Source organism: Mchenga conophoros, linkage group LG14, assembly GCF_057382185.1.
Source record: "Mchenga conophoros isolate Kocher_MC1m ecotype Shallow Benthic linkage group LG14, M_conophoros_male_GT1.1, whole genome shotgun sequence".
NCBI lineage: Eukaryota > Metazoa > Chordata > Actinopteri > Cichliformes > Cichlidae > Mchenga > Mchenga conophoros.
This window is the reverse complement of record NC_140539.1, coordinates 12,043,658-12,068,431: the sequence shown is the minus strand read 5'-3', so window position 1 is coordinate 12,068,431 and position 24,774 is coordinate 12,043,658. Positions and strand designations below refer to the sequence as shown.

Sequence of the window (24,774 nt, the reverse complement as noted above, 5' to 3'; positions counted from 1 at the left end):
TTATGAAGACAAATTAAGGTTTGTGTAATTTTCAATGTAGACTTTGCGTTTATAATAGTGGGTTATCATCCAAAGGCGGATTTTTTTTTATTATCTTATAGCTTATATTGTCACACCTATGCTAACGAGCTAGCTGTTATTGTTCTTGTGTGAACTAGTCAAATGACCGCAGTAAATTAAGCGCTAAAACTGTTGTTTATTGTTGCGACACATAAACCAGCTGAGTATTTCAGAGGGGTCACAAGAGGGTTCGTTTGCAAACTTGGCCATTGCTTTCAACTTTTGAACTCAGTGTTAGTTATTTCCTCCTTTCATGTATTACAGCGAAAGTGTTACTGTTGTCGAGTTGGGTGGATTTTATTAGCAGGAAACGCACTGTAGATATCTCTGACGTCATAGCTTGTTGATAAGTAACACACCTGTGTGTCTCAGTGGTGGATCTATTCCCTACTCCAGCGTGTTGAAGTATCCTTGGGCAAAATAGTGAAGCCCAGAAGCAGCATCGGATATGTTTGCTCAAGCGCTTAGATATAGAGAAAAAATGCTGGTATGAGAGTGCGTGATAGGCTACAACATCCTTTGAATGCTCAGAGAAGAAACGCTCCAACTCTAAGTACCAGTCCATTTACCTTTAACAGTAAATGCACGATTACTTAGACACACTGCTCAAAAAAGTGAAAGGAACACATAGAGTCTGAATGTGGGAAAGAAATCATGCTGGTTATCTATACTGATATCAACTGGGTAATGTTTTAGGCATGAGAGCATGTCTCATCATTTATTGGAAATGAAAATTATCGCCCTACAGAGAGCTGAATTCAAAGACACCCTGAAAATCAAAGTGAAAAAATGGCAGGCTAGTCCTTTGCACCAGTGTAGGGTCTGACAATGACTCCAGGAAAAACACCCCAGTGTGTAATGGCAGTCAGAGTGCATACAAGTACTATAAGACTGGTATTTGTATAGTTTTTGTAGAAAAACTCTTTTTATATAAGCATCAGAATATTTACTATTAATGGTAAATGGACCTGCCCGAGTACTTTCAATACAGAGTGGTGTATTCCACTTACTATTAGTGTTAAATGGACTGGTATGTACATAAAACCAGTCCTTCAGACGTACCAGTAAGTACTATAAGACATGTACTTAAATGGTTAAGCAGAAAAGCTTTAACTATATTAGTACCAGTCAATTTACCATAAACAGTATATGATAAATGGAATGAATTAAATAAACCAGCGAGTTTGTGTGAAGTGAAGTGAGGAGCTGCTTTTATCCTAAAAGCTGTAGTTCATGTCAGGACATTTCTCTTTTTGTTTGCTCTACATTTTCTACAGTGTCTTCTAGGTTTCTTTGTAAAGACATGAGCTAAGAGCCTACCTCTAAACAAGTAATCTAAGGATTTTTTTTAACTTTCTGTTTTTGCGCTGTTGAGGTTAATGGCCATTTGATGTCAGTGCTTTCCTCTTTTGCAACCTTTTGCCTCTCTCGAAAGTTTTCTTCTCGTACGGTGTGTTACAAAGCAAGCCTGTGAACTTATGAACCTGTGCAGCCAGGCTTAAAAGTCCTGACATCAAAATTAGTCTTATGATAGTTTCCACATACAGCCGTTTGTGTCTGACAGGAAGAATTAGCCCATCGCTGAACCATACAGGAATGGTCATCGCACAACCGGTCTCATTACTGCCTCGCATTTCTTCAACAGTGTGCGTGTTTGCACGCCTGTGTGTGGTTTGCATGCCGTGAGGATTAACCTAGAACTTCAGCTGATGCTGATTGGAATGACGTTCAACACCGGCCTTTAACAAGAAGGAGAGTTTGTGTGTGTGAGAGTTGGTGAGGCAGAAGGAACGAGGACACAGTGATTATAATTTAATATCAACATGTCTGTGACTGTTTTCCCTCTCTGCTCAGGATGCCTCCTTTTATCTCTTTCATTTCATGTCTGTCACACACAATAAAGGCCATGTAGACTGACTGTACTACTGTACCTGGCACTGGTCCATTTGGCAGGATAGGTTGCAGGTGGCCATAAATGGGTTAGTTAGACCAGGGCACAGACAGCCTGGGACATTAAAAAAATCTCTCTCTCACACTCACTTCATAATGTTGGTGTTTCATCATGTTGCTTTTTTTTTTCTTTTTACATATGCAGCATAATTAATGTACACGTGCTCCTCTCTCATTCCTCTTTGACCCTTATAAATATGCACCAAGGAGTGCTGGATTAGGGTCAAGTATCCTTTTCTAAATCTCAGCGTGTGTGTTTGGGTGTGAGCGGACATTTGCATGCTCGAGTGTTTGTGTCTTAAATCCAGGTGGAGCAGAACGCGGCCCGCTGTAAGCCCAGGCATGTGTGATTTGTGTGATTGGGTTTAGACGGCGTTGGTCGGCGGCGACGTCTTGGGGGTCCAGATGACCGGATGCTCCACGGGCAACGCGCGCTGTCCTGCTAACAATATCAAGGTAAGACTACTCTGCCTGGACTCCTCACCAGCAGGTTCATCATATGCGATTTACTGCAATCAGTCCTCAGCTGTAAATTCATATCCAGCGAGTGTGTGAGATCTTTACATAGGCCTGGTGCATGTGTGTAACTGTTCAGCAACACCAGGAGGGATTTAGGAGATGAGGTGTTTTTTGTATTTTTATGTAAGCGTTGGATGGGAGTAGTTTAATTTCCTTTTGGGGCCTCTGATATCAAGGGTTCATCCTCATCTCTGTTATTAATCTCTTTTATGTGGATTTGTACTTTTCGAAGCTGCCAGATTTGTGACAAACTTTCAGTTTTTGGAGTAATGAATATGGAAGTAATTATCAGTAATGGGTTCATATTTCAACGAAAAGTGCGATGCACGCCAAATCAAAGCTTCTCGATGATTTTTAGCACCTCTTGCATTCTTCTCTATTTTATGCTCTCAATCTTCGTGGCAGGTGTTTTGTAATACAGAATAAAGAATGATGTGGCTGTAACCTCTCCGATGGTAATGTGTGGCGTTGTTCAACAGGTCAGCTCTCGCTGCTCCCTCGAGGACATTAAGCTGCTCAGTTTTGAGAAAATCCCCAAATAATTAACACAAACATCAACTGCCCACAGATTATAACTGCCAAGTTTTAGTTGAATCTCACTGTTGTGGTTTCAAGGGAAATAGGAATAAGTGCTGCTTGCAGATTGCTGGGTTTCAACATCCTTTCATAGCAGTAAAGAATATCTAGGGTGGATAGCCTTTAGCCTAATAATCGCTAATCAAATAAATAATGAGGCGGTCGTTTTTTTTCAGCCTTCCTGGAAAATATCTGCAACATCTCAAAGATGCTGTGTTCAATGTCACCAGGACATTTCTAAGGAGAGTCTTATTATGAACTGAACTTCATTTATTTAACCCATTGTACAAATATATATATTTCACCATCATAAACCAGAAAATAATGAGAATATATTTTTTGTCTCTTTTAGTTCCATTGCTAGCATTTATGCCCCAGACTGTTTCAGACTGTATTTTCGTGTTTATTTTAATAGTATAACTTCATAATGCTTGTAGCAGAATTTGCTGTTATTACCTAGCTGGTAATCTGTCCTTGGACACCTGTAGGACTGCCTTTTGTTTTAATGGCTGTGCCGCTTAACCAAGGGGAGCTTATGTCACCACTTGAGGTCGAAGTAAGAGGTCAAGCTCCTAAGCTGTGCTGGCAAAGTGTTTATTTGGCAGGAAGTGTTGGTCGTCTAGTAGTCAATAGAGCCTTTGTTTCCTAGTGGCAACATTTATCTTTATCTTATAAACATGATATTATTATTTATTATCTTACTTCATTCATTCTTTAAACACAGTTCTTTAAAACACACAAAAAACCCTTACACATTTAAAGTTTAGACATGGGTCATAGCATTTGAAAGCCTCTGTGTGTCACTGTAAGACATTGTTTCCACTGACGTATCAATGTCATTAAATTGCTGTATTAATTGATGCTTTTGGCACAGCTGACTAAAAGTATAGTTGATGTCTTGACCTGATCGTATTGTCAGCAAGCACTTCGTTTTCATCGTAGCACAGCAACAAGTATTTAGATGGACTGTTATTGGCCAAAATTTAGGTTGAGCAGTCCGACTACATTTCTGTGTTTTGAAACTTGTATTAGAGCTTATGAGGAGGGTTAGGAGTATTAAGTTAAAAGCACATATATGTATAATCGCTCTGTGATTTCAAGAGAGAGCACAATAATAAGGTTATGATTTTCTTATGAAAATGTGTCTGCTGTTGAAAAAGCTGCAGTTCTGTCCGTTTTTATATTTGAAGAGGTGTCACTGAAGGGCTAAATCCAAATTTCTCACTCGCTGTACCAGTGTTCTTTGTGCTTGTGTCTGACGTATTCTGCTTAACGCGTAATCTCTCGGCTCCTAGATTACCACTTGTTACTTTATTGGATGACTTGGATTGCGATTTCCAAATTAAACTCAAACACAGAGGAGGTCAGAGGTTCAGACCAGGATAGAAAATGTGTTGATGCAGCCAAAAAGCAGACAAATCAAGCCAGGGGGTTGTGAATTAAACTGGTTTCTTTGTTTTGTAATAAGAAGAAGAAGTACAACAAAAATGAAAGCAAAGCCCAGTCACCCCTATAAACACTGAAACCTTAAAGGAAGGAAAGCCACTTAATTTGTGTTTGCACATCTGCTTATCAGGTCGCACATCAATCTGGAAAATAAAAAACCTGTTTTTCTCCTGGGAGTATGATTACAAAAGGTCCCACATTCTAGTTAAATTGTTTGTGCAGCACTGAAGGTTTTTGCCTCCCATTCCTGCCTGCACTGTTTATTTTTCAGTTAGCCAGGACTGAAGTTGGTGTGATGTCAGGAACCTATGAGAAACTATGGCTACTCTCACAGAGCTTAAAAAAAACATAAAACGGTACAAACAAAAGGACTTCATTAAGATTCATGAATTATTTTTTAGTGTTTTTGTCTCTTATTCAATGGAAAAATAATGTTGAAAAAGCAAATTTCTTCAAAGCCCAAATAATAAGTTTCTCTGACATTTTCTTTCTCATCTTTTTGTCTTATCTTTTTTATTTTTACAAACTTAAACTATTCTTTTTGGTTAAGTAAACACCAAATCGAAAGTATAATTTCCCCCCTTTCTTTCTGTGCTATCGTCTACTTTTACCCTTTATTACTGCAACATCTTCTGTCAGGAAGTAACAGGCTTTGTTATGCATATTAATACTGAGCTGTGCTATGTTATTTTCATTATGTACAGCTATCAGATTGTGTTTTATTTGCCTTCATGTCAAATCTGCAAAACTGTGACACCACGTGTTCAGTGGGTTTCTGGGTTGATGCAAGACAAATGTTACGAATAACTGTCCTAAATATAATATTTATTTTAACCCGTGTCTCTCAACTTAGATTATTTTGGAAGATCTTTTATTGTGCCAAATATACTACGAAGAGATAATGCTTAAAATATGCACTATAACTGACAGATGGATAATATACATCAATATTTAAGCTAGGTTGATATACAGCAGGGTATTGGCTTCTCACAAATCAGTGAGTAGCACATTGGTCCTAAGTTCAAATCTCCTGCCTGCTTTATCTGCCTGTTGCTGTGTGGGTTCTCTTCACAGTCCAAAGACATGCACATTAGGTTGATTGGTGACTCTGAATTGGCCATATGTGGATGGTTGTCTGTCTGTGATAGACTGGTGACCTGTCCGGGCTGCTTTCTGCCTTTTGTCCTATGATAGCTGGGATGGGCTCCAGCCCAACCTGATGTGAGCCAGATAGTGGCACTAGTCCACAGTGCAAAAATATAGTCAAAGGTAATTTTGTCTTTACCTAGCTATTCATTTCTAATAAATTAAGTTAGTCAGAAAAACTGGCTGTTGGGTCCAATCTGATTGTTCATTTCTGTCAGGTATGTTCCGTTCAGATTAAAAGCTGGAAGGTTGGCTAATAGTGTTGACTGTGTTCTACAGTCTAGAGTCCAAAATTATTCAGGAAACCCCCTGAGAGTTGCCAAAGCATACTGCACATTATTTTTACTCAAACATTCCTGTCGTCTAAGGTCCAGACTATAGGCTGTTAGAAGCTGGCACAGAGCCCAAAAGCTTTGAGTTGTTTTAGAGTAAGAGATACTCTGAGACCCTCTTTGGGATTCTTGGGGAAAAAATCAAAAAACAAAACCTACTTATTAACTTACATATGGTTCACCAGGAGTGGAGACTTTGCTTTATCATATAATTATTTATTTAACACTTAAATAACACATATTGCTCAACCTCAGCTGTGTGAGTGCAGATATGGTTTATACAGCATGGGTGTGCGTGAGAAAGTGTTTGTGCATGCTTGTGCTTGTGTCTGTCTGCACTGCGTGTGAACATGACAGTGGTGGTAATGTTTAACCAAGATGGGACTTTTAATGCATTTCTTACAATCCCAACTTTTATTTTATTTAATATCAAAAATAAAAGCATATTTAAAAATTTGTTAAAGATAAATAAGTTCTCAGATGGTTTCATTCAAATAACAGAGAAACAACAAACTAAAATATTCATTATTTCTGACGATAACATAACTTTGTTTTTTTTTTATTCTTTACTTAATCATCTTATAAGCCCTCAGATTTATGTGCCCCCGTCCACCCACACACCACCCAGGCAGGCTGGAAATGCACTTACATGTTGACATAACAGTATTGCAGAGCCAATATTTTTTTATTTTATATATAAGATGTGTTACTGAACACCGGTTGTTATGGGGTCTGCTAGTTTCTGTTTCTCACAACCTAACTTGATATGTAAAGCAGCTTTAATGAGAGTATTTAATACTTTTGAACTGTTGCTCAAGTAAACAAAAATGCTTAAGTTGCAGCAACAACCTGGGGGAGTATAGGTACAGAGAACACAGTTGGACTACCACAGCCTTGCACCAAGTACAGTAAGCAAGATGATTCAGCTGCTCAGAGACTCGGAGCAGCAAGCAGTGTTTAAGTGAAGCTTTTAATTCCAAAGATTGCTAATGCACTTTAAACACACAGAAGTCAGCTTGTGAATGAATCAAATATAGCATTCGACGGAAAGACAGTATCTTGTAAAATGTATATGAGATCAACTGTGCAGTCAAATTGGTTGGAAAACCTGTATGTATGCAACCGGGGTCAGAGCAGCAAAGACTGCATTTCTGCAGAGCAGGTGCACGTTAGAAACTTTAGTAAAAAACTAGAAGACATTTTAGATTGACAAAATCTAAAAGTAAAAGTGGAAAGAGGGGGAGTAAAAGCACTGCAGCACAGCAGTGCTTTACCAGTGTAGTGTGGTGGTGGTGGTGGTGGTGTGTGTGTGTGTGTGTGTGTGTGTGTGTGTGTGTGTGTGTGTGTGTTTGCAAGTAAGACGTACCCTGACACAGAGCCCCACAATGCCAGAAGAACTACTCGAGGGTAGGACTTCCCCTGTCTGCACAGTGTGGCTGTGTTTGTGCTTTAATGACAGTTCTGCCATGACCATACCATGTTGGATCTGTGCTCCAGTTCATCATTTCTGTTTGTACTATCAGTGTATCAAAGCAAAAACTTGATACTGTGATGTGCAGGTCTGTGCTCGCCTAATGATTCTTTATTATCTTCTGTCTGATTGCATGCATCCATGTATCCATCTGTGCATACATCTGCACGGCTGTGCTTCTCTGAACCAGGCATGTGTGGAAGTGTGTGTGTGTGTGTGTGTGTGGAAGTGTGGTTGGTTGTGGAGTGAGTGAGAGAGAGGGACAACAAGGGAGGGAGAGAGAAAGAGAGAGAGAAAAATGAGAGAGGTTTGAGAGCTCAATGGGCAAACGCGGTGTCCTGATGTGCTAGGGCACGCTGTTTCTCTAGCAAGTTTTTGCCATTCCACGGGATTCTTTAAGTTTTGGGTAGAAGTTCTTGCTGCCGCTCTTCACATACGATTCAAGCGCCACATGTTCTTCTTGACCTCTTCTGTTGTCTCTAAAGGTAACGTATGCATGCGGGTTGAGTACAACCTACAACTTTAGATTTTTGGTTTGATTTGTAGTGCTTTTACTTCAAAAGTTAGTAAGATTGCTGCAGAGAGTGTTTTTGGTTTTAATTTGGGTTGTTTTATAATGTCTCATTAGTATTTTTCTCACATCTCGTATTCTTTCAGTCTATCGTTGCTGAAATCTTGATGTTGTCATCTTACCGTCTCTTTCTTTATTAAAAATGACGGCAAGAGATTAAATAATTTCCTGTTGAGATCAGTGAATTTAAAGTTTGCACCACTGTATCAGTCTGTAGTGTTGATTTGTCTTTAACAATGGGTCTTCATGTATTTTTCATTATTATTTGTTTTTTTTTGGGGGGGGGGGGGATTCCCTGGTGATGAAGTTTGTCTGCACATAGAGTCCAGACAATAGCATTATATTGAGACCTTTCCCATTGTTTTCCTTCACTTATTGTGAGATTGTGTGACAGCTGATACATTTTGTTGTCTTTATGAGGTAAGTGTAGCTGAGGAGAATTTTTTATTTTTTTTGTCTCATTTTATTCTCACGTCTTTGATGTCATGGTAGGTCAAAAACAGAGTTTCCATCACGTTTTTTTAAATCGAGCAACACGCAGTACTTCTTTAACACTGGTGAGGATTCACATGGAAGTTATTGTGATGAAAAAATTTGGGGCTTTTTCGCTAGAAATTAAAAGTGTGGTTTGCAAGAGGAGAAGAAAAAAGTTTGAGTGGAGAGGAAGCGATCCATTGTTTCTTTTTGTGCTCGAGTCCATGTAGTTGACGGCGTCCTTTGTTGTGTGGTAGTCAGATGTCGGTGAGGAATGAATGTCGTGCCGTGTACAACTGCTGGACACTCGTTGTTCATTAAGGTAATGGCATTCCATGTAAATTGTGTCTTCCCACATTTTACAGTTCATTACTAATTGGGCTAACACTATAAACAAACGAATCCACTTTTGAACAGATGTCATAGTTTGACCCATCGCTCATGTGAAAGCATCTTGGATTATTCGAATCGGAATTTAATTTCTATTGCAAAACAAAAAAAAGAACAAAAAAAAACAGCTTTAGGAAATGTGAGCTTTATGATGTGGTTTATGATGAATTCATAGAACTGTTTGCGCCTTGAGATTGAATTACATGTTTAGTTTTATTTGCCCGAGTTCTGTTTTGCATGAGTAAATTAAAAAAAATAGAATTTGCATTCGAAAAAAGATAAAAAGTTGGTTCTCATGCTGCGCAAGTCTTGTTTTTCAGCTTAACCTTTATTTTCTTGTAAAACTGCTAAACATATTTCAGCGCCACAGCAACCAAAGAACAACCTGTTGAGCTTTGCCCAGTGTTTGATGTTGCTATGAAAATTAGAGAGCATCTTTTCTAGCGCATGTCCACAGATGCTCTTTTGTTTTTCTTTTTTTTCTTCCCCCTTTTTTTGTGTGCATTTCCTGCCTTCAAATGTGCTGCTGGCGCTGGTATTTAGATTCTCTAATTTCTTCCCAGTTTACTTTGGTCAGATAAGCATCAAAACACGTTATGCAACTGATAGCGTAAAATGAGAAACAGAAGTATAAGGCTCCGGTAAGTGAATCGACATGTCGCAGCAGAAACCCCTCAGTTTCCTCTGTTCCTAGGATTTATCCTCTTATTCATTATCATGTAAAACAAGACTCTGTCCTGTTTTGTTTTGGGGTTTGTTTGTTTTTTACAGCCATTTTCATTTTTATTGTCTCATCCAGAAAAAGCAAACTGCCCTGAGGACTGCTCTGTTTTTATTTAGGTTTACTGCAAAGTAATTAAAAAAAGATCAGCTCTTATCCTGTGATTTACCCGTGTGTTTCCCCTCTGTGTGTTGCAGTTTGCACCATCACTGTGGGCCTCAGAGGACGAGCTGTTTGTGGAATAGATCCAAGATTCTTGTAACTTTTCTGCTAGCCACATCCTGTTCAAACACATCTCTCTCCTCTCGTATACCCTCCTCTGTCTGTCCTGCAGCCCGCTCTTATTCCCTCTTGCTCAACAGACCCTTACACATTTCAGTCCTCTCCCCACATACACACCCCCTCAATCTGGCCCCTTTCTCTTCTTTTAGCTTTCATTTCCCGTTCCTTATCTCCTTTACCTGCATGAGAAGGACAGTCTTCCCCAGTCTTGTCCCAAACTCTCACTACACCCCTCTCCTGATGCTTCTTTTCCACTAATGGGCACCATATCAGAGAGCAGCACCACATTCCCTTCATTGTCACTGAGAACCTCTCTCCACCCCTAACTACCTTGCCAACACGAATATCAACACAATCCAATGGAGACAAAAGATATGATGATGACGAGCATGCTGACAATGGACAAAGGGGAGAATGAGGGAGAGAGGGACAAGGAGAGAGAGGACATGGGGGGAGAAGATGATGGGACACAGCGTGAAAATGGCAGACTTATGCTTGCTGATGGGCTTGCAGACAGAGGTCCCAAGAGCATGACATCTGGCTCTGGCCAGCAGGTGTCCAATGGCTTCACAACATCCACCCCTCAGAGCCCCAGGGAGAGCCCAGGAACTGCAGCTTGCGCTGCGGGTACAGCCTCAGGACCCGGAGGCGGTACTGGATCCTCAGCACCTCTGGGAGGCCTAAGGACTCTGATGGTCCAGCAAACAAGCTTGGACAGGCCCAGAGAAACCTGGAGCAAGAAGATGGACTTCCTTCTGTCTGTGATTGGCTACGCCGTGGACCTGGGAAATGTCTGGCGCTTCCCATACATCTGCTACCAAAACGGAGGAGGTGAGGAAGCAAAACATGTTTGGAGGGGAGAAACGTGTCGAAGGGGGAAGAATGAGACATAAAGTGTGGTGGAATGGAGAGAGAGATGACACGTCAGATCCCAAGCTAAAGCAAACAGGATTTGAAGGATTAGACAGAAGAAAAGGCTCTTTCATACTCACTGCTGTGTATTCTGTAATTCACATTATGTGTTTTATATGTGACAGCTGAAGTCGGTCGACTGCTCTCGAGCTTTGCCGTTATTAAAGACTGAGTTAGATTAGGATGATTTGTGGTACTTCCCAATAAATGCTTTAATAGCTTACAAGGAGTGCCCCAATTAACAAAGTTGTGTATGGATAAATGCTTTGATGTAGCTTATTTCTTGCGCAATCGGAGGTACAAAAAGGTATGTCTTCACAAAGTCCACGCTTGTGTCTGCCCTGCTCTTTCTCTAGCCGATCCTGGCGGCAAACACAACCTCTTTTTATTGAATTTGCAATAATAAAGCCTTTGCAATTTCCTGTGTTCTGTGTGTGAGTGTGTGTGCCTCACAGAGCGAGGCAGAGATGAAGACTCGGGACACACTTGATAGAGGCAACAGTATTAATTGTGTTTTTTTCAGTGTCTTTCTCCTTGCTTAATAACCTGTCTCGCAGGCAGCTGCTCAATCAGCCCTTATCTTTGCTTTCATCTCACAAAGAGGCACAAGCACCGTCCCGTCCACACACACAAATGCAACACGTGCACATGGAAATAAGTTTACAATCAGATAGCAAGAAGGAAAGAGCGATGTGTTATCAAACACCCCGCAAAAGCCGAAGAGTCGGAGATCTGGCTGCCGTCCTGATGTTCTTCTGCTCATCTGTGTTAGGCCTTTAATTTTATTACTTTCATATTTTAGAACAAAGCCAACATCAACGTCGAGATCCTTTATGATAGGATTTTAGCAAAAATAACTCCAGAAAGCATAATAAATACAGCAGTGTTGTTTTTGAATAGATTGAGCTATATAAATAATAAGCTTTGGCACCTGTTAGGATTTTTACAGTGTTCTTAAATGGTGTGTGAAAGAGCTCAGTTTCTCTTGAGTGTAGTTGGCTTCTTACTGTTTTCCCACAACATGTGTTCATTGTCACGCATTTATTCTCCCTCCCAAATTTCTCCAACGTCTCTGTCCAGGTGCCTTTTTGCTGCCCTACCTGTTGATGGCAGTGTTCGGAGGGGTGCCTCTGTTTTACATGGAGCTAGCGCTCGGTCAGTTTCATCGCAGTGGCTGCATCTCCATCTGGAAACACATCTGTCCCATCTTCAAAGGTAACAGCGAGGGGTGTACAGAGAGAGAACCGATTATAGGGAGAAAGTCAAAAGCAACAGCTTGGACGAAACGTGGAAGAAGATAACTTTAGAGGGACAGAAAAGTTAGAGGTAGGAAAACAAAAAAAAAAGACGAAGAAGGAGTTTCAAATCATCCAAGTCCAAGAGACAGCTCATTTAACCTCCCTGCCCCCCCACCCTTGAAGAGCATCCCTAGTTTCCTGTACCTCTAGTGAGATGTTCTGACTCTCTGTTATGGAAATTGTCACATTTTAATGCCAAATGCCAGATGCTCAGAAATTTGATAGTATGTAAACTGTCGTTGTTTGGAAATGTCACACACTCACCCAAAGGGAACCTGAATTAGCTTGAAAAAATAACCCACTGATGTCTGTGAGTGATGTAAGCAGTGAGTGATCTGGTGTTACTTATGTATTTATTTGCTTCAACTCACCCAGGGATAGGCTTTGCCATCTGTATCATAGCCCTCTACGTAGCCTTCTACTACAACACCATCATGGCCTGGGCCTTGTACTACCTACTGTCATCTTTCCGGCCCACTTTGCCTTGGTCCACCTGCACCAACCCCTGGAATACAGCCAACTGTAACCGCTACATGTCCTCAGACCACAACGTGTCCTGGTCCAACACCTCTACGTCCCCTGCCGAGGAGTTCTATACGTAAGTGCATGTAAGTCAGATGTAGTGGCATAGGGGGAGCTCTACGCAGGAGGGAGACGTCAGGTGAAGAAAGGGAGGATGACTTCAATTCCAGGGTTGGTTCTGGTGTGTGGGACAGATTCCCCACCATCATCCCCTAAAAACCCACTTCCCTTACTGGTGGTGAAAACAGTGCAGGGAGACTTCATTAGTATTTCGGAGTACGAATGACTGATTGGAGATTCTTTATGAGTGCATAAGTAATACAGAAGTATGAACCGCTCCTTTAGGAGCAGGTGAGAGAGTTTTTTAAGTACTGGATTATGGAAAAATATAAAGTATCAGAGAAAAGTAATGCTTGGTATTAGCCAGTAATAAAATATAAGTCCTCCAAGAGTTAACCAGGTTTTAATGTGCTGTTTTTGCAGCGATTAAGTCAGGGTCTTTTGAAAAACAATGTCCCTGTTATTCTTGACTGTTCTGGGTCTGTGCAGTCAACGGGCTCAGTCTTATCAGCACAGCGTCCGACTGCTGAGACAGATTCAGGGTTGACGCAGAGTTGACTTTTCCTAACGCAGGTTTAAAAGTAACAGATTCCACAACTCAGTCTGGCGCCAGAATTTCCTGTTTTTTTAGCACAATTCATGTCTCAGTTTTTTCATTTGAGCTCCTGGTGCTTAACCTGTGCCCACACACTGACCTTACAGTTTGTTTCTGACTTCTTCTTTTTTTAGCTTTTAAGAAAGTTGCGATAAAGTTTGTCTAAACCCTTTTGAATAGTAATAGTCTTGTCATACGTACTGATGGTTTTCTTTCTTTTCTCGCTGGTCCGCTCATATCACATTTCCTTCTTTCCGTGCTCTTTCCTTTTCCTCCGCTTTCCTTAATGTTCCAACATTCCCTTGTCTCCAATCCCATATTGTTTTTGTCTTTTATCCATTACTTCTGCATAATATGCCCTTCCCTTCCTGCTTGCTCTCCTCCTCTTCCACTTCCTACACTTCTTCACCTCAACTCAGTTACTTTTTAGCTCCTGTCCTCTCGTGTCGATTCATCTGCATAAAATGTCTTCCTTGTCTCTCCTCTTTGCATTTCATTCAACCTCAACTTTCAACACAAACGCCCTTTCTTGTTTTCTCCTTCCAGCCGGCAGGTGTTGCAGGTCCATCTCTCCCCAGGTCTGCACGAGTTGGGCTCTATCAGCTGGCAACTGGCTTTATGTCTGCTCTTCATCTTCACCATTGTTTACTTCAGCATCTGGAAAGGAGTCAAGACGTCTGGAAAGGTAGCTGAAGGGGTGCCTGCATGGCTGATGGGGGGTGTCAGTTAGAGCAGATGGATGGATTGATAGATGGAGACATATGGACAGAGGAAAAAAAACAGCAGTTATCCTGTCCTCTCTTTACCCTCATTATATTCATCATCGAGTGTGGAAAAGTTGATTAGAAAGGAATGAATATCAGAACCTAGCTAAGGCAATATAAGACCATTTTTAGACATAAAGTTCGTGCCCTTATGTTCAGATAAAGGAGTAAAACAGACTGGTAGAAATAGATTTATACTGTAAATCCTACATTTTTATTTTTTATTTAACCTTTACTTATACAGGTAGTCCCATTAAGACCCAGTGTCTCATTTACAAGAGAGACCTGCTCCAGACAAACATGTTAAAATTGCAACAATAATATTTTAAAAAAGAAGCTAAATATGTCTAATGTGCACAGTCATATTAAAAACAAGTTTGAAATCTGAAAGTGAAATCAATTGAGAGAACTTCAAATCCTTCTGCAATGTATTGCATGAAGACGGGACAGAAAAGGAGAATGCCTTCTTCGCAAGCTCTGTACGAACTGATGGAACGGTGAATGTGATGTCCGGAGACCCCAGTCTAAACTGTTTACGTAACATGTACTCTGATAGGGCAGTAAACTAGAAATAGATTCATAGATAAAATGATACCAATGAACATCCTTGCGTAAGACCAATGAGGACCAGTACAGTGGTGTTTTAAAGGTTTACAATCAGTCATAAATCTTAGTGCTCCATGATAGACAGAATCCAAAAGATGAAGAGTGAGCAGAGGCATTCATATAAATTATGCCACCATAATCCAGGAAGGGTAAAAAAGTGGCAGCAACAAGCCTTTTCCTTGCCATGAAAGAGAAACATGATCTGTTTCTGAAAAAGAACCTCAGTTTCTTTAATAGATGGTCAATGTGTGGCTTGAAGAAAAGATTTTCATCAATCACACTAGCTAGGTATTTGTATGAGGCCACAGTTTCAATAGAAATGGCTTGAGCAGATAGAGAATGAAGTACTGCCGGCACCCTCTTTCTGTTTGAGAACAACATGACTAAGTCTGAGCTGACCCAGCTGAGACTGAATACTATCAAAAGCTAGATGTAATTGTTTGAAAACCATGTCAATGGTACGAGCACAGCGATAAATAATTGTATCATCTGCATAAAAACGAACAGATGCATCTAGATTCTGTGCAACACGGTTGACATAAATAGTAAATAATATAGGCCCCCGGACAGAACCCTGCGGCACTCCATTAGTGACATTTAAAAAAACTGGAAGATTGAGCTGCACACACTGCTTACGGTCCAAAAGATAATTGGAGAACCAGTCAAATGCTCGGACTGAAAGGCTTATTTCCAGTAATCTCTGACCTAAAATACCATGGTCAACAGTGTCGAAAGCCTTTGATAGATCAATAAAAAGAGCTGCACAGTAGTTCTTGGCTCAGCTATGATATTTGCTGCCACGCGCAAGAAGAAGGGACAAAGACTGTCAGGACCGGCCAATTTTTTGTGCCGCGGCTCTTCAAAGCCTTACATACCTTTTCTACCATGAAAGGTGTAAAGAAAAGAGTGTTAGTAACCGATCTGCTAGCAAAGTTGTATGCAGGAGGTTTACCATCAGATACTGTGCTAAACAAAGAACAAGAAGCAACAAAGTGTTTGTTTAAAAAATTGAGCATTTCAGTTTTGTCTGACACAGGAATGAAGTCAATAATTAAGTGAAGAGGTAGCTCTGAGGAATGAGAGCTGGCAGGGAGAGACTTTATAGTTTGCCAAAACCTCCTAGGGTCGTTTATACTGTCAGTGGTTAAAGTCAGAAAGTACGCTTCCTGATGGAGGCAGTAAACTGATTACGCAGCTGACAAAAACATAGCCAATCATCATCGGATCCGGATTTTCTCGCAGCTGCCCAGGCCTGCTTTCTCTCATGTAGGAGGCCAGCCAGTTCCGAATTGAACCAGGGCCTGACCTGGCAAAAGGGGCATGTTTGTCCACAAAATAGATAAAACTCTCTTGGAAATATTTCCAAGCTAAATTTCCAATGTCAGTCATTGTAATACGACCCCAGTTAAAACTGAATAAATCGTGAAGAAACGCTTGCTTTTGGTGTTTCTCCCAGCACCAACTATGCAGTGATCACTCAGGTCCTTGGCAAAAACTGCCAATGTGGAAAACTTCTGTGGCACATTGTATAAATAAAGGGTCTATAAGAGAAGATTTATCTGGGGATTTGGAATTAAGGTGCATGGGGCTTTGAATAAATGGAATTAGACTTAAAAACAAGCAGTGTGCCTTAAAATAAACAGAAGAAAGCCAGCCCCAATTAAAATCACCTACCAGAATGATTTCATTTAAATTCAATTCAGATAAAAGTTGAACCAGAGAAGGTTACGTGCTGGGGTAAGCAGATGGAAGCCGATAGCAGCCAACAACTATCATGGAGTGATAGAACAGATTAATAGTTAAGGTCAAGATTTTAATTGCTTAGGTGCCTTTTCTGGAACGGTCAACTGCTACGTCTTTATCCAGTATAGCTTTGGATAGCCAAGTCACAGAAACAACATTATATCAGCACCAGTTGAAGGGGCCCAGATTCTGAACATATCCATCTTAGGAAGCACTCTATGCTGGTGTCTAATCTGCTGGTGTTTCACATACAGCCAGAAGCCCAGGGTTAGGTTGAAAACCAGATAATAATCATCTCCAGTGCAGATGTCACACAGCCTATAACCACTAGTCATGAGTCTAAGCGGTTTAGTTTGCTGCTAGCATGTCCTCCAGGACTTCATTCTAGGGCAAAACAGGGCCAGGTGCAAAGCCCCTGCAATGGCCAGGAAGGGTGACAGCTGCCCAAAGAGCATAGCATCAGATCCGATCGACAGGACACTGAATATTGCCTGAAGGTGCAGGCCCTAGCGGCAACCAGCGGTCACTAGCGATCTAGCGAGTCAAACCCCGGGGATCCTGGGCAGCAGCAGCTGGCCCGCTAGCTGCTGTCAGCTGTAGCTCACTCGTCCGCTGCTGTCAGCAGTGTGTCTAATGCTGTCTAATGCTATCTATTGTACAGTAACGTAGTCAGTGAACGCAGAGTGGACCACAGAAACACTTTTTTAAGCATATAAAGGTTTATTAAAATTAGAGTAAAAAAGGTTCTTTGCTTTCTGTATTAGGTAGTTTGGGTGACTGCTACCTTTCCCTATTTGGTCCTCCTGATCTTGCTCATCCGTGGGGCCACCCTGCCCGGGGCCTGGAGGGGTGTCGTCTTCTATCTCAAACCTGACTGGGAGAAGCTGCTTTCCACTACTGTGAGTCTGTTGGTTCAGTGTGACAAGGTCCATCATCAACATATGTAGCGAGCTCAGATCCTGCCCTCTTTCTCTTATTCCTCAATCATTTCTAAACGCGTGTCCTTCACTCCCATCATTATTTGTCATCACTTTACCTCTCACTCTCTCAAAGGTCTGGATTGATGCAGCAGCTCAGATCTTCTTCTCTCTGGGTCCAGGATTTGGCGTGCTCCTTGCCTTTGCCAGCTACAACCCGTTTCACAACAACTGCTACAAGTAAAAACTTTTGTTAATGAGTTCATAAATCAGTGACGTCTGTTTGCTTAATGTCAAAATGCTACTCTGTGTTTACTGAAGTTCAGCAGAAATGTTTCATCTCTCAAATCCTTTATTTAACATATGTCACCATGAATATTGACATATCTTTATTGATGAAATTACCAGAAGGTTAAATCCTTTGCGTAGGCGCTTTAACTTTGTCATCTTTCTGCTAAACACTTGTTTCCTCTATCAGAGATGCGTTGGTCACCAGCTCGGTTAACTGTCTGACGAGCTTTCTGTCTGGCTTTGTCATCTTTACTGTGCTGGGCTACATGGCTGAGATGAGGCAACAGAATGTGGACGCTGTGGCAAAGGATGCAGGTCGGGCCCCGCACCAACACACTGCAAGAAGTTCTTTCTCCAAACTGAAGTTGTTGGAAATTTATTCAGAATAAACGACTGAATCTCCTATGTTTGTTGGTGGAAGTTTGGATGGCATATAAATACCAGGTCTCACTTTTTTTCTCTAGGTCCCAGTCTGTTGTTCATCATTTATGCAGAAGCCATAGCAAACATGCCTGCTGCCACCTTCTTTGCCATCATCTTCTTCCTCATGATCATCATGTTGGGTCTGGATAGCACGGTTAGTTTTCCGATGACTCATTTTAGTATTAAAGTCAGTCAACATTCTTTAAGGTTTGCTCCTCACATTTAGGGGCGATCGTGGCTCAAGAGTTGGGAGGTCACCTTATAATCGGAAAGTTGCCGGTTCGAGCCCCGGCTTGGACAGTCTCGGTCATTGTGTTCTTGGGCAAGACACTTCACCCGTTTGCTTACTCATGGTGGTCAGAGGGCCCGGTGGCGCCAGTGTCCGGCAGCTCTGCCTCTGTCAGTGCGCCCCAGGGTGGCTGTGGCTACAATGTAGCTTACCATCACCAGTGTGTGATTGGATGGGTGGATGACTGGTTGTGTAAAGCGCTTTGAGGTCTTTAGGGACTATTAAAGCGCTATACAAATACAGGCCATTTACTATTTAATCTAAAATATTCACTTGTTGCCTAACTCCCAGTTCTTGGGGATGTTTCATATTTGTCTTCTTATAAAAGGGAATGCCTCTTTTTCTTTGACTGTGATTTCACAGTTGTGCTCATTTCTCCTTCAACGCACTGGGCATTATTTGTCCTCTGTGTTCAATTTTGAATAACATTCAGTGAAAACAAAGTGATAGGAGTTTCATATCACTATTGTGTGATGGTCTCGTCTCCATAAACCTTTGTTTATCTGCTCGGAGGCAGCCAGGTGGAGAGATCCGTAAGCTCTTATCACGAGCTGATAATCACTGTAGAACCTTCAACGGGGATGCTATGCTGTTTGATTTTATGACTGAGGATATTACTGCAAAATATGTCGGTGTACATGACCTCGACACCAAGTCCAGAAGCAAAGCTGTGTATCTTTGCAGCATTTGCAAGATGAGACAAACAGCACATAACACAGATGTGAAATTTTCACATACATGACATATAGCTGCCCTAACTTTCTTTTCCTTCTGCCCCATCTTAGTAAGTAAGTTTATTTATATAGTGCTTTTTAAGATAAAACCCGTCAGAATGTGCTTTACAAAGGTATTGAAAACATGGTCAAATAAACACACCTGACCTTATTTTCCTCATCTTGATGTTTTTCTTTTTGACCCCAGTTTGCAGGCTTGGAAGGAGTAATCACAGCTATGCTAGATGAGTTCCCTCATTTGCTGGTTAAGAGACGAGAGTGGTTCGTCTTTGGCCTCGTGTGTGTGTGTTACCTTGGAGCTCTCTCTACACTTACATATGTAAGTATATTTGGGAATAATCACATTACTGTCAAAAGAGAATGCAAGTTACCAACAAAAGATTTCATTATTCAGTCTCCATAATTTCCCAAATTCACTCAGTATATATCATAAGATTATAAAAACTTGCTCACACTTGAATTTTGCTGCTCTGTTTTTATGCAGCGTATTGTGTCGCAGTTACCAATCTGCTGAAAATCAGATTAGAGCAGCCTCAGTAATCCATGTATCTCCAGCCCTCATTAAAGTAAGACAGTGACCACCACAGATTTCTGCTCAATTAAACACTCATTGTCTTAGGCTTGGCAGACGAACACTGTTTCACAAGTTGCATAAGTCATTCATAGAAAATGTTTCCGAAATAACTCTCCTCCTGTTCGTCCGTGCCGTGTCTCAGGGAGGAGCGTACGTAGTGAAGCTGTTTGAGGAGTACGCTACGGGCCCTGCAGTCATCACTGTGGTGCTGCTGGAAGTCATTGCGGTGTCCTGGTTCTACGGTGAGTGGTGATTTTTGTGGCGATGGTGGAAATTTGTGACTTTAATGAGAATCGCAGTGTGAATAAGTGATAAAAATACAGTGTAAAGTATAGTTCTGAGCGTCATTTGTGGCACAGCTGCCTTGTCAGTTCACATAGAAGAAATGAGACAAATGTTCGCTGTTGATATTTGGCTCTGAGGTGTTTCGTGTGTCTGTGTGCGTTCTGCAGGCACCAACCGTTTCTGTAATGACGTGCAGGTCATGCTTGGTTTTTACCCGGGTTGTTTCTGGAGGGTCTGCTGGGTGGCCATCTGCCCCTGCTTTCTGCTGGTCAGTGTCATGCACAGCATTTGCACACTTACACTAAGTTGTATTAGTTGCTGGAATTAGCAGTTTGAAGAGTAAGCCCTTGCAGGTAAAATAGTTTTAGCAGCTGTCATTTGCTTTTTAGCTGACATGCCCGGTGGTCAGATTTACCTTTTATATTTCATTCTTTTATTATGTCTGATCTCTGATTTGTTCCCTTTCTCAGTTCATCATCATCAGCTTTTTGGCCTTCCCTCCAGAGGTCAGGTTGTTTGAGTACCAATACCCACCATGGACCACTGTCCTGGGCTACTGCATCGGGGTGTCGTCATTCATCTGTGTGCCCGCCTACATGGTCTACTACCTGCTCAATGCTAAGGGCACATTCAAACAGGTACAGAATTTCTGAATTCTCTCCTAACTCTGTTTTTCTCCATCTATCCCGTCTCCTCTCCTGACCAACTGATATTTCTGGAACAACAAAGGATTGCTTCTCGCCCTTTTCTTTTCCATGCGCTGCCAGGTTTTACTCTCTCCTGTGAACACATGACTGGAGATCAAAGGAACAAGGTGGAGGCCCGGGCCAGAGATTAGCAAGAAAAAAAGCAAATAGAATAGGCGACCAAACACGCGCGCACACACACACCCTGCAGCGGATGTGTAGCCTGTCACGTTGCTGTAACTGAAAGGTGACCGGACGCCGTCCGTCAGCAGCGCTGCAGCATCAAAAAACAAATCAGTCATCAAATTGCGTTCACCAGACACATACCAGGTGTTTTGCATAACACCTTGTAATGCACATTATGCATTGTGAATGCAGAGCGAATGCAAAAGTCTGCATCGTTATCGTCATCACTGATATTAAAATCTTGTTAAACCCTGTGTGAGGGGTTGACAGAAGGGAGGAGGACATCAAAGAGGCCGCTAGACAGACCTTCTGTGCCTGTCGCCCTGTATTGACTCTGCTGCCAGAGCGCACAATGACACCGACACAGATCGACAATCACAAGTCATGTTTTTGTGTACATGTGAACGGAGATGGCGAGCGTGTAAGTGAAACGTGACAAAACAGGTGGCTGTGTTTTATCAGTAATCGAAGGTGTTTTGTGTTCTTCTACATTGTTTCAGAACAAAACAATATGACAAATATGCTCTTTTTAAGATCTTAATTCAAGCAGTGTATATTTTACCAATAGATACTTCTTGATGTTTTTTTTGGCAGGGTAACTAATAATGATACCATTGTCACTACTAAAACTGCTCTGTTTACTCTATATGTCACTATGTCATATATGTCTTTTTTCTTCTCTGTCTCTTTTTTACTCTTTATCCACAGCGTCTGTTAAAAAGCATCACTCCAGTGCCCAGTGGGGACAGCCACAGAGATTTTATTGTCACAAATGCAGTCTGACCAAACCCTGACCAAAAGAAAGGTGCAACTCTACCTACCTGGAGTGCCCTCTTCTGGACATACTGCAAAACTACAGGACAAGGGGGCTACCTTTCACCGTCTTTGCCTCTTTTCGTGCATCTCCTACACTCGTTCCAACCAAGATGTAGAAATTTGAACGGAGTTAGATGAAGCCAGGCGTTAGTTGATATGTCTAGCTTGGTTCAGATCGGATCCTTGTGCGGTTTTTTGTTTTTTCTTCTCAGTTTTGCAGAATCTCTGTGGTCACCTTCTCATTTCTGTCCCACCTAAAAGGGGTCACCAGAGTCACTCAGTGACCAGGTTTTTCTTCAGGTCACCCAGCTCTAACAGTAATTTTATATAATAAGTGATAAGTATGACACAATTTCTTTGATGTAGACAGTAAAACATGAACCCAAACAGGAGATACTGTACAATGAACTCAGTCAGCGAAGGCCAGATAAATACATTACAGTCCACTCTGCTCTGACTGTTAATGGTTTTATTTTTATTTAATGCTGTTAAGTTATGCATTCTAATATGTAGCAAAATTCAGGTATCTTTTACATCTGTTACTGAAGCCAAATATATGATATCTGTTCTGTTCTTGTTTCTAAAGCCGTTTCAATATTGTCGTGGTTTTGTTGTGTTAACTGTCAGCCTGTGTTTATTTGGTGGCATCTTGGCGGAAGGACAGATCTGCAATGAGGTTCCTACACTGTGAAACACTGTCTGGTAGTGGTATGGATGTGTACATTTGTGACTGTGTGTGGTCATGTAAAAGAGAGACTGTTATAATAACCAGTGGAAAGTAACCACTTGTATTCATTCTTGTAACTGCAATATAACACAAGTTTATTTTACAATGTAGCAGTACTGTCGTTGCATCTTTCACCACACATTACCAGACTCAGTGCCGATGGTCTTTGTTTAATTACACTCACGCTCTGCGCTCTGCCGTCATACTGCGCAACTGTCAGTAAGAGAAGCCAAATATGGATCAGAGCTAATACCATCACCAGTATCACAGTCTGAAAGTCAGCGTTACTGCCATTTACTTTCTACCAAAAAATCTGTGTGCCTGTGTGTGTGTGCGTGCATGCATGCTCCAGAGAGTATCTGTGTGTATGTAGGAGCAGGAGTTAAAAATATGGCGAGTACTGTACATGTACATGTGTATTTACTAGTCAGTCTGGTATTAATGTAATCCTGTGAATGCCTGTCTCCTCCTCATTCTCCCGTTGACGTGCGAATGTGTGCGCGTGTGTATGTGTGTGCGCACGTGTGTGTGTACACCTCAGGTAGTATGTTGTACGGGTTAGAGGTGTTCAGCCCCTTTATGTGTGCATGCAGTGGTGTGTATGTGTCCTGTGCTACAAATGTGTGTGTGCGTGTGGGTGGGTGTCTGTGACGTGCTCCTGTTGTCTTGTTAAATGCCAAAACATCTTATGAAGAAATTAAACTCCCTCTTGCCTCGCTCTCTCGTACCTCTCAAGCTTATCTGCGATCCTTGTATGTCAATAAAAGACTATTGAGACTACAACTGTATAGAATAAAGATATATATATATATATAAATATATATATACAAATAAATATATGGGAAATAACAGATAATAAAGATATATGGAATTAAACAATGAACTCTGTCATCTTGTTATCTGTAAGTTTTTGTGTTTGTCCATTCTTGTTCACAATTTGATGGATTCAAGCAATCAGGAAGTGCAGAGTGTGTAATGATCTTTCGTCCCAATAACTTAAATTTTTATCTGTATAACTTCATCTCTGCGGAGGAAATTTGGTCCGGTCTTCTTCATAGTGTTTCGTCGGCTGATTGAGGTTTGCAGGCATTTGTTTGTACCCAGTTCTCTTTAGATCCTGCCACACCATTTCAATAAGGTTCATGTCTGGACTTTGTGCCTTTGCAACACCTTGATAGTTTGGGATCAGATGGTTTCACATTTGTCTCTAAAATTTTTGTATACAGTACCCAGCATAAATGAGTACACCCCCTTCAAAAAGTATGAATTTAATCAGTAGCTCAATAAACAAACAAACAATTTCCAAAAATTTCACAAGGCTGAGTTTTATTGAACACTTGTTTAACTCCATAACATGAAATTAAGGTTAATAATATAACTTAGATCACAAAATCTTCAGTTTTACTACATCTAGTATTTTGTATGACCACCGTTTTGTTTTTTTAAGGACAGCACCAAATCTTCTAGGCATGGAATGAACAAGTTGTGACATATTGCAACATCTATCTTTTTCCATTCTTCCAGAATAACCTCTTTTAGAGCCTGGATGCTGGATGGCGAGTGATGCTCAATTTTTCGCTTCAGAATTCTCCACAGGTCAGATCAGGAGACATACTTGGCCATTCAATCACCTTCACCCTGTTCTTCCTCAGAAATGCAACAGTAGCTTTAGATGTGTGTTTTGGATCATTGTCGTGTTGGAAAAGTGCACAATGACCAAGTGCACAGAGTGATGGCAGCATCTTCTTCTGCAGAATAGAGCAGCACATTGTTGAGTTCATGATACCATCGATGAAATGCAGCTTCCCAATGCCAGCAGCACTCATGCAACCCCACATAAGGACACTGCCACCACCATGTTTCACTGTAGGCACCATGCTTTAAAATACCCTTTAAAATCCTCACCTTTATGATGCCATACAGTTTTAAAACCATTAGTTCCAAAAACAGTGATCTTTGTCTCATCACTTCAGTCACATCAATGAATCATGAGACTCACCTGTGGTTAAATGCCTGTTAATTCGAATTTTGTAGTTTTAGGTGTGGCTTTTCTCCTAAGACTATAACTGGGGTGTACTCATTTATGCTGAGCACTGTATGTGCCAGATACCACCACCACTTTTGTCCTGTCACCCAGGGGACAGTCAAGGGCGAACAGATAAGGTTAATGTCATGGCTACTGAACGGACCCACGCGCAGACAGTTCTTTCAAGGAAACAAAAAGGGGATTTATTTACAATAGGGATCACCTTAGTGCAAAATATATGTACAGTGAGTTGGGAGGGGGTCCAGGGCTCCAGGGAGAGAAGGGGGGGGGGGGGGGGGGAATCCACACACACGCTTCCTCTTCCACTCAGTCACCGCCACCGCTCCTCCGCACACACGCACTCCTCTTCAGCCGCACTCGC

The 24,774-nt window shown here is 41.4% G+C and overlaps 1 protein-coding gene across 2 annotated transcripts; it reads left to right on the top strand.

The window, feature by feature from the left end:
- slc6a4a (solute carrier family 6 member 4a) lies at positions 1–23,249 on the top strand. 2 transcript variants are annotated; one of them, XM_085245272.1, is made up of 15 exons: positions 1–18; positions 2,380–2,466; positions 9,854–10,769; positions 11,931–12,065; positions 12,524–12,746; positions 13,872–14,010; positions 17,203–17,337; positions 17,492–17,595; positions 17,834–17,961; positions 18,111–18,223; positions 19,280–19,411; positions 19,809–19,908; positions 20,119–20,219; positions 20,422–20,589; positions 21,532–23,249. In XM_085245272.1, the coding sequence occupies exons 3-15, from the start codon at positions 10,298–10,300 to the stop codon at positions 21,604–21,606; spliced, it is 2,025 nt and encodes a 674-aa protein (XP_085101398.1). In that variant the 5' UTR covers positions 1–18; positions 2,380–2,466; positions 9,854–10,297; the 3' UTR covers positions 21,607–23,249. The 2 variants fall into 2 exon arrangements, with proteins under 2 accessions (XP_085101398.1, XP_085101397.1); XM_085245271.1 differs by lacking the exons at positions 1–18; positions 2,380–2,466 and adding an exon at positions 2,508–7,985.
- Positions 23,250–24,774: the final 1,525 nt, after the last annotated feature.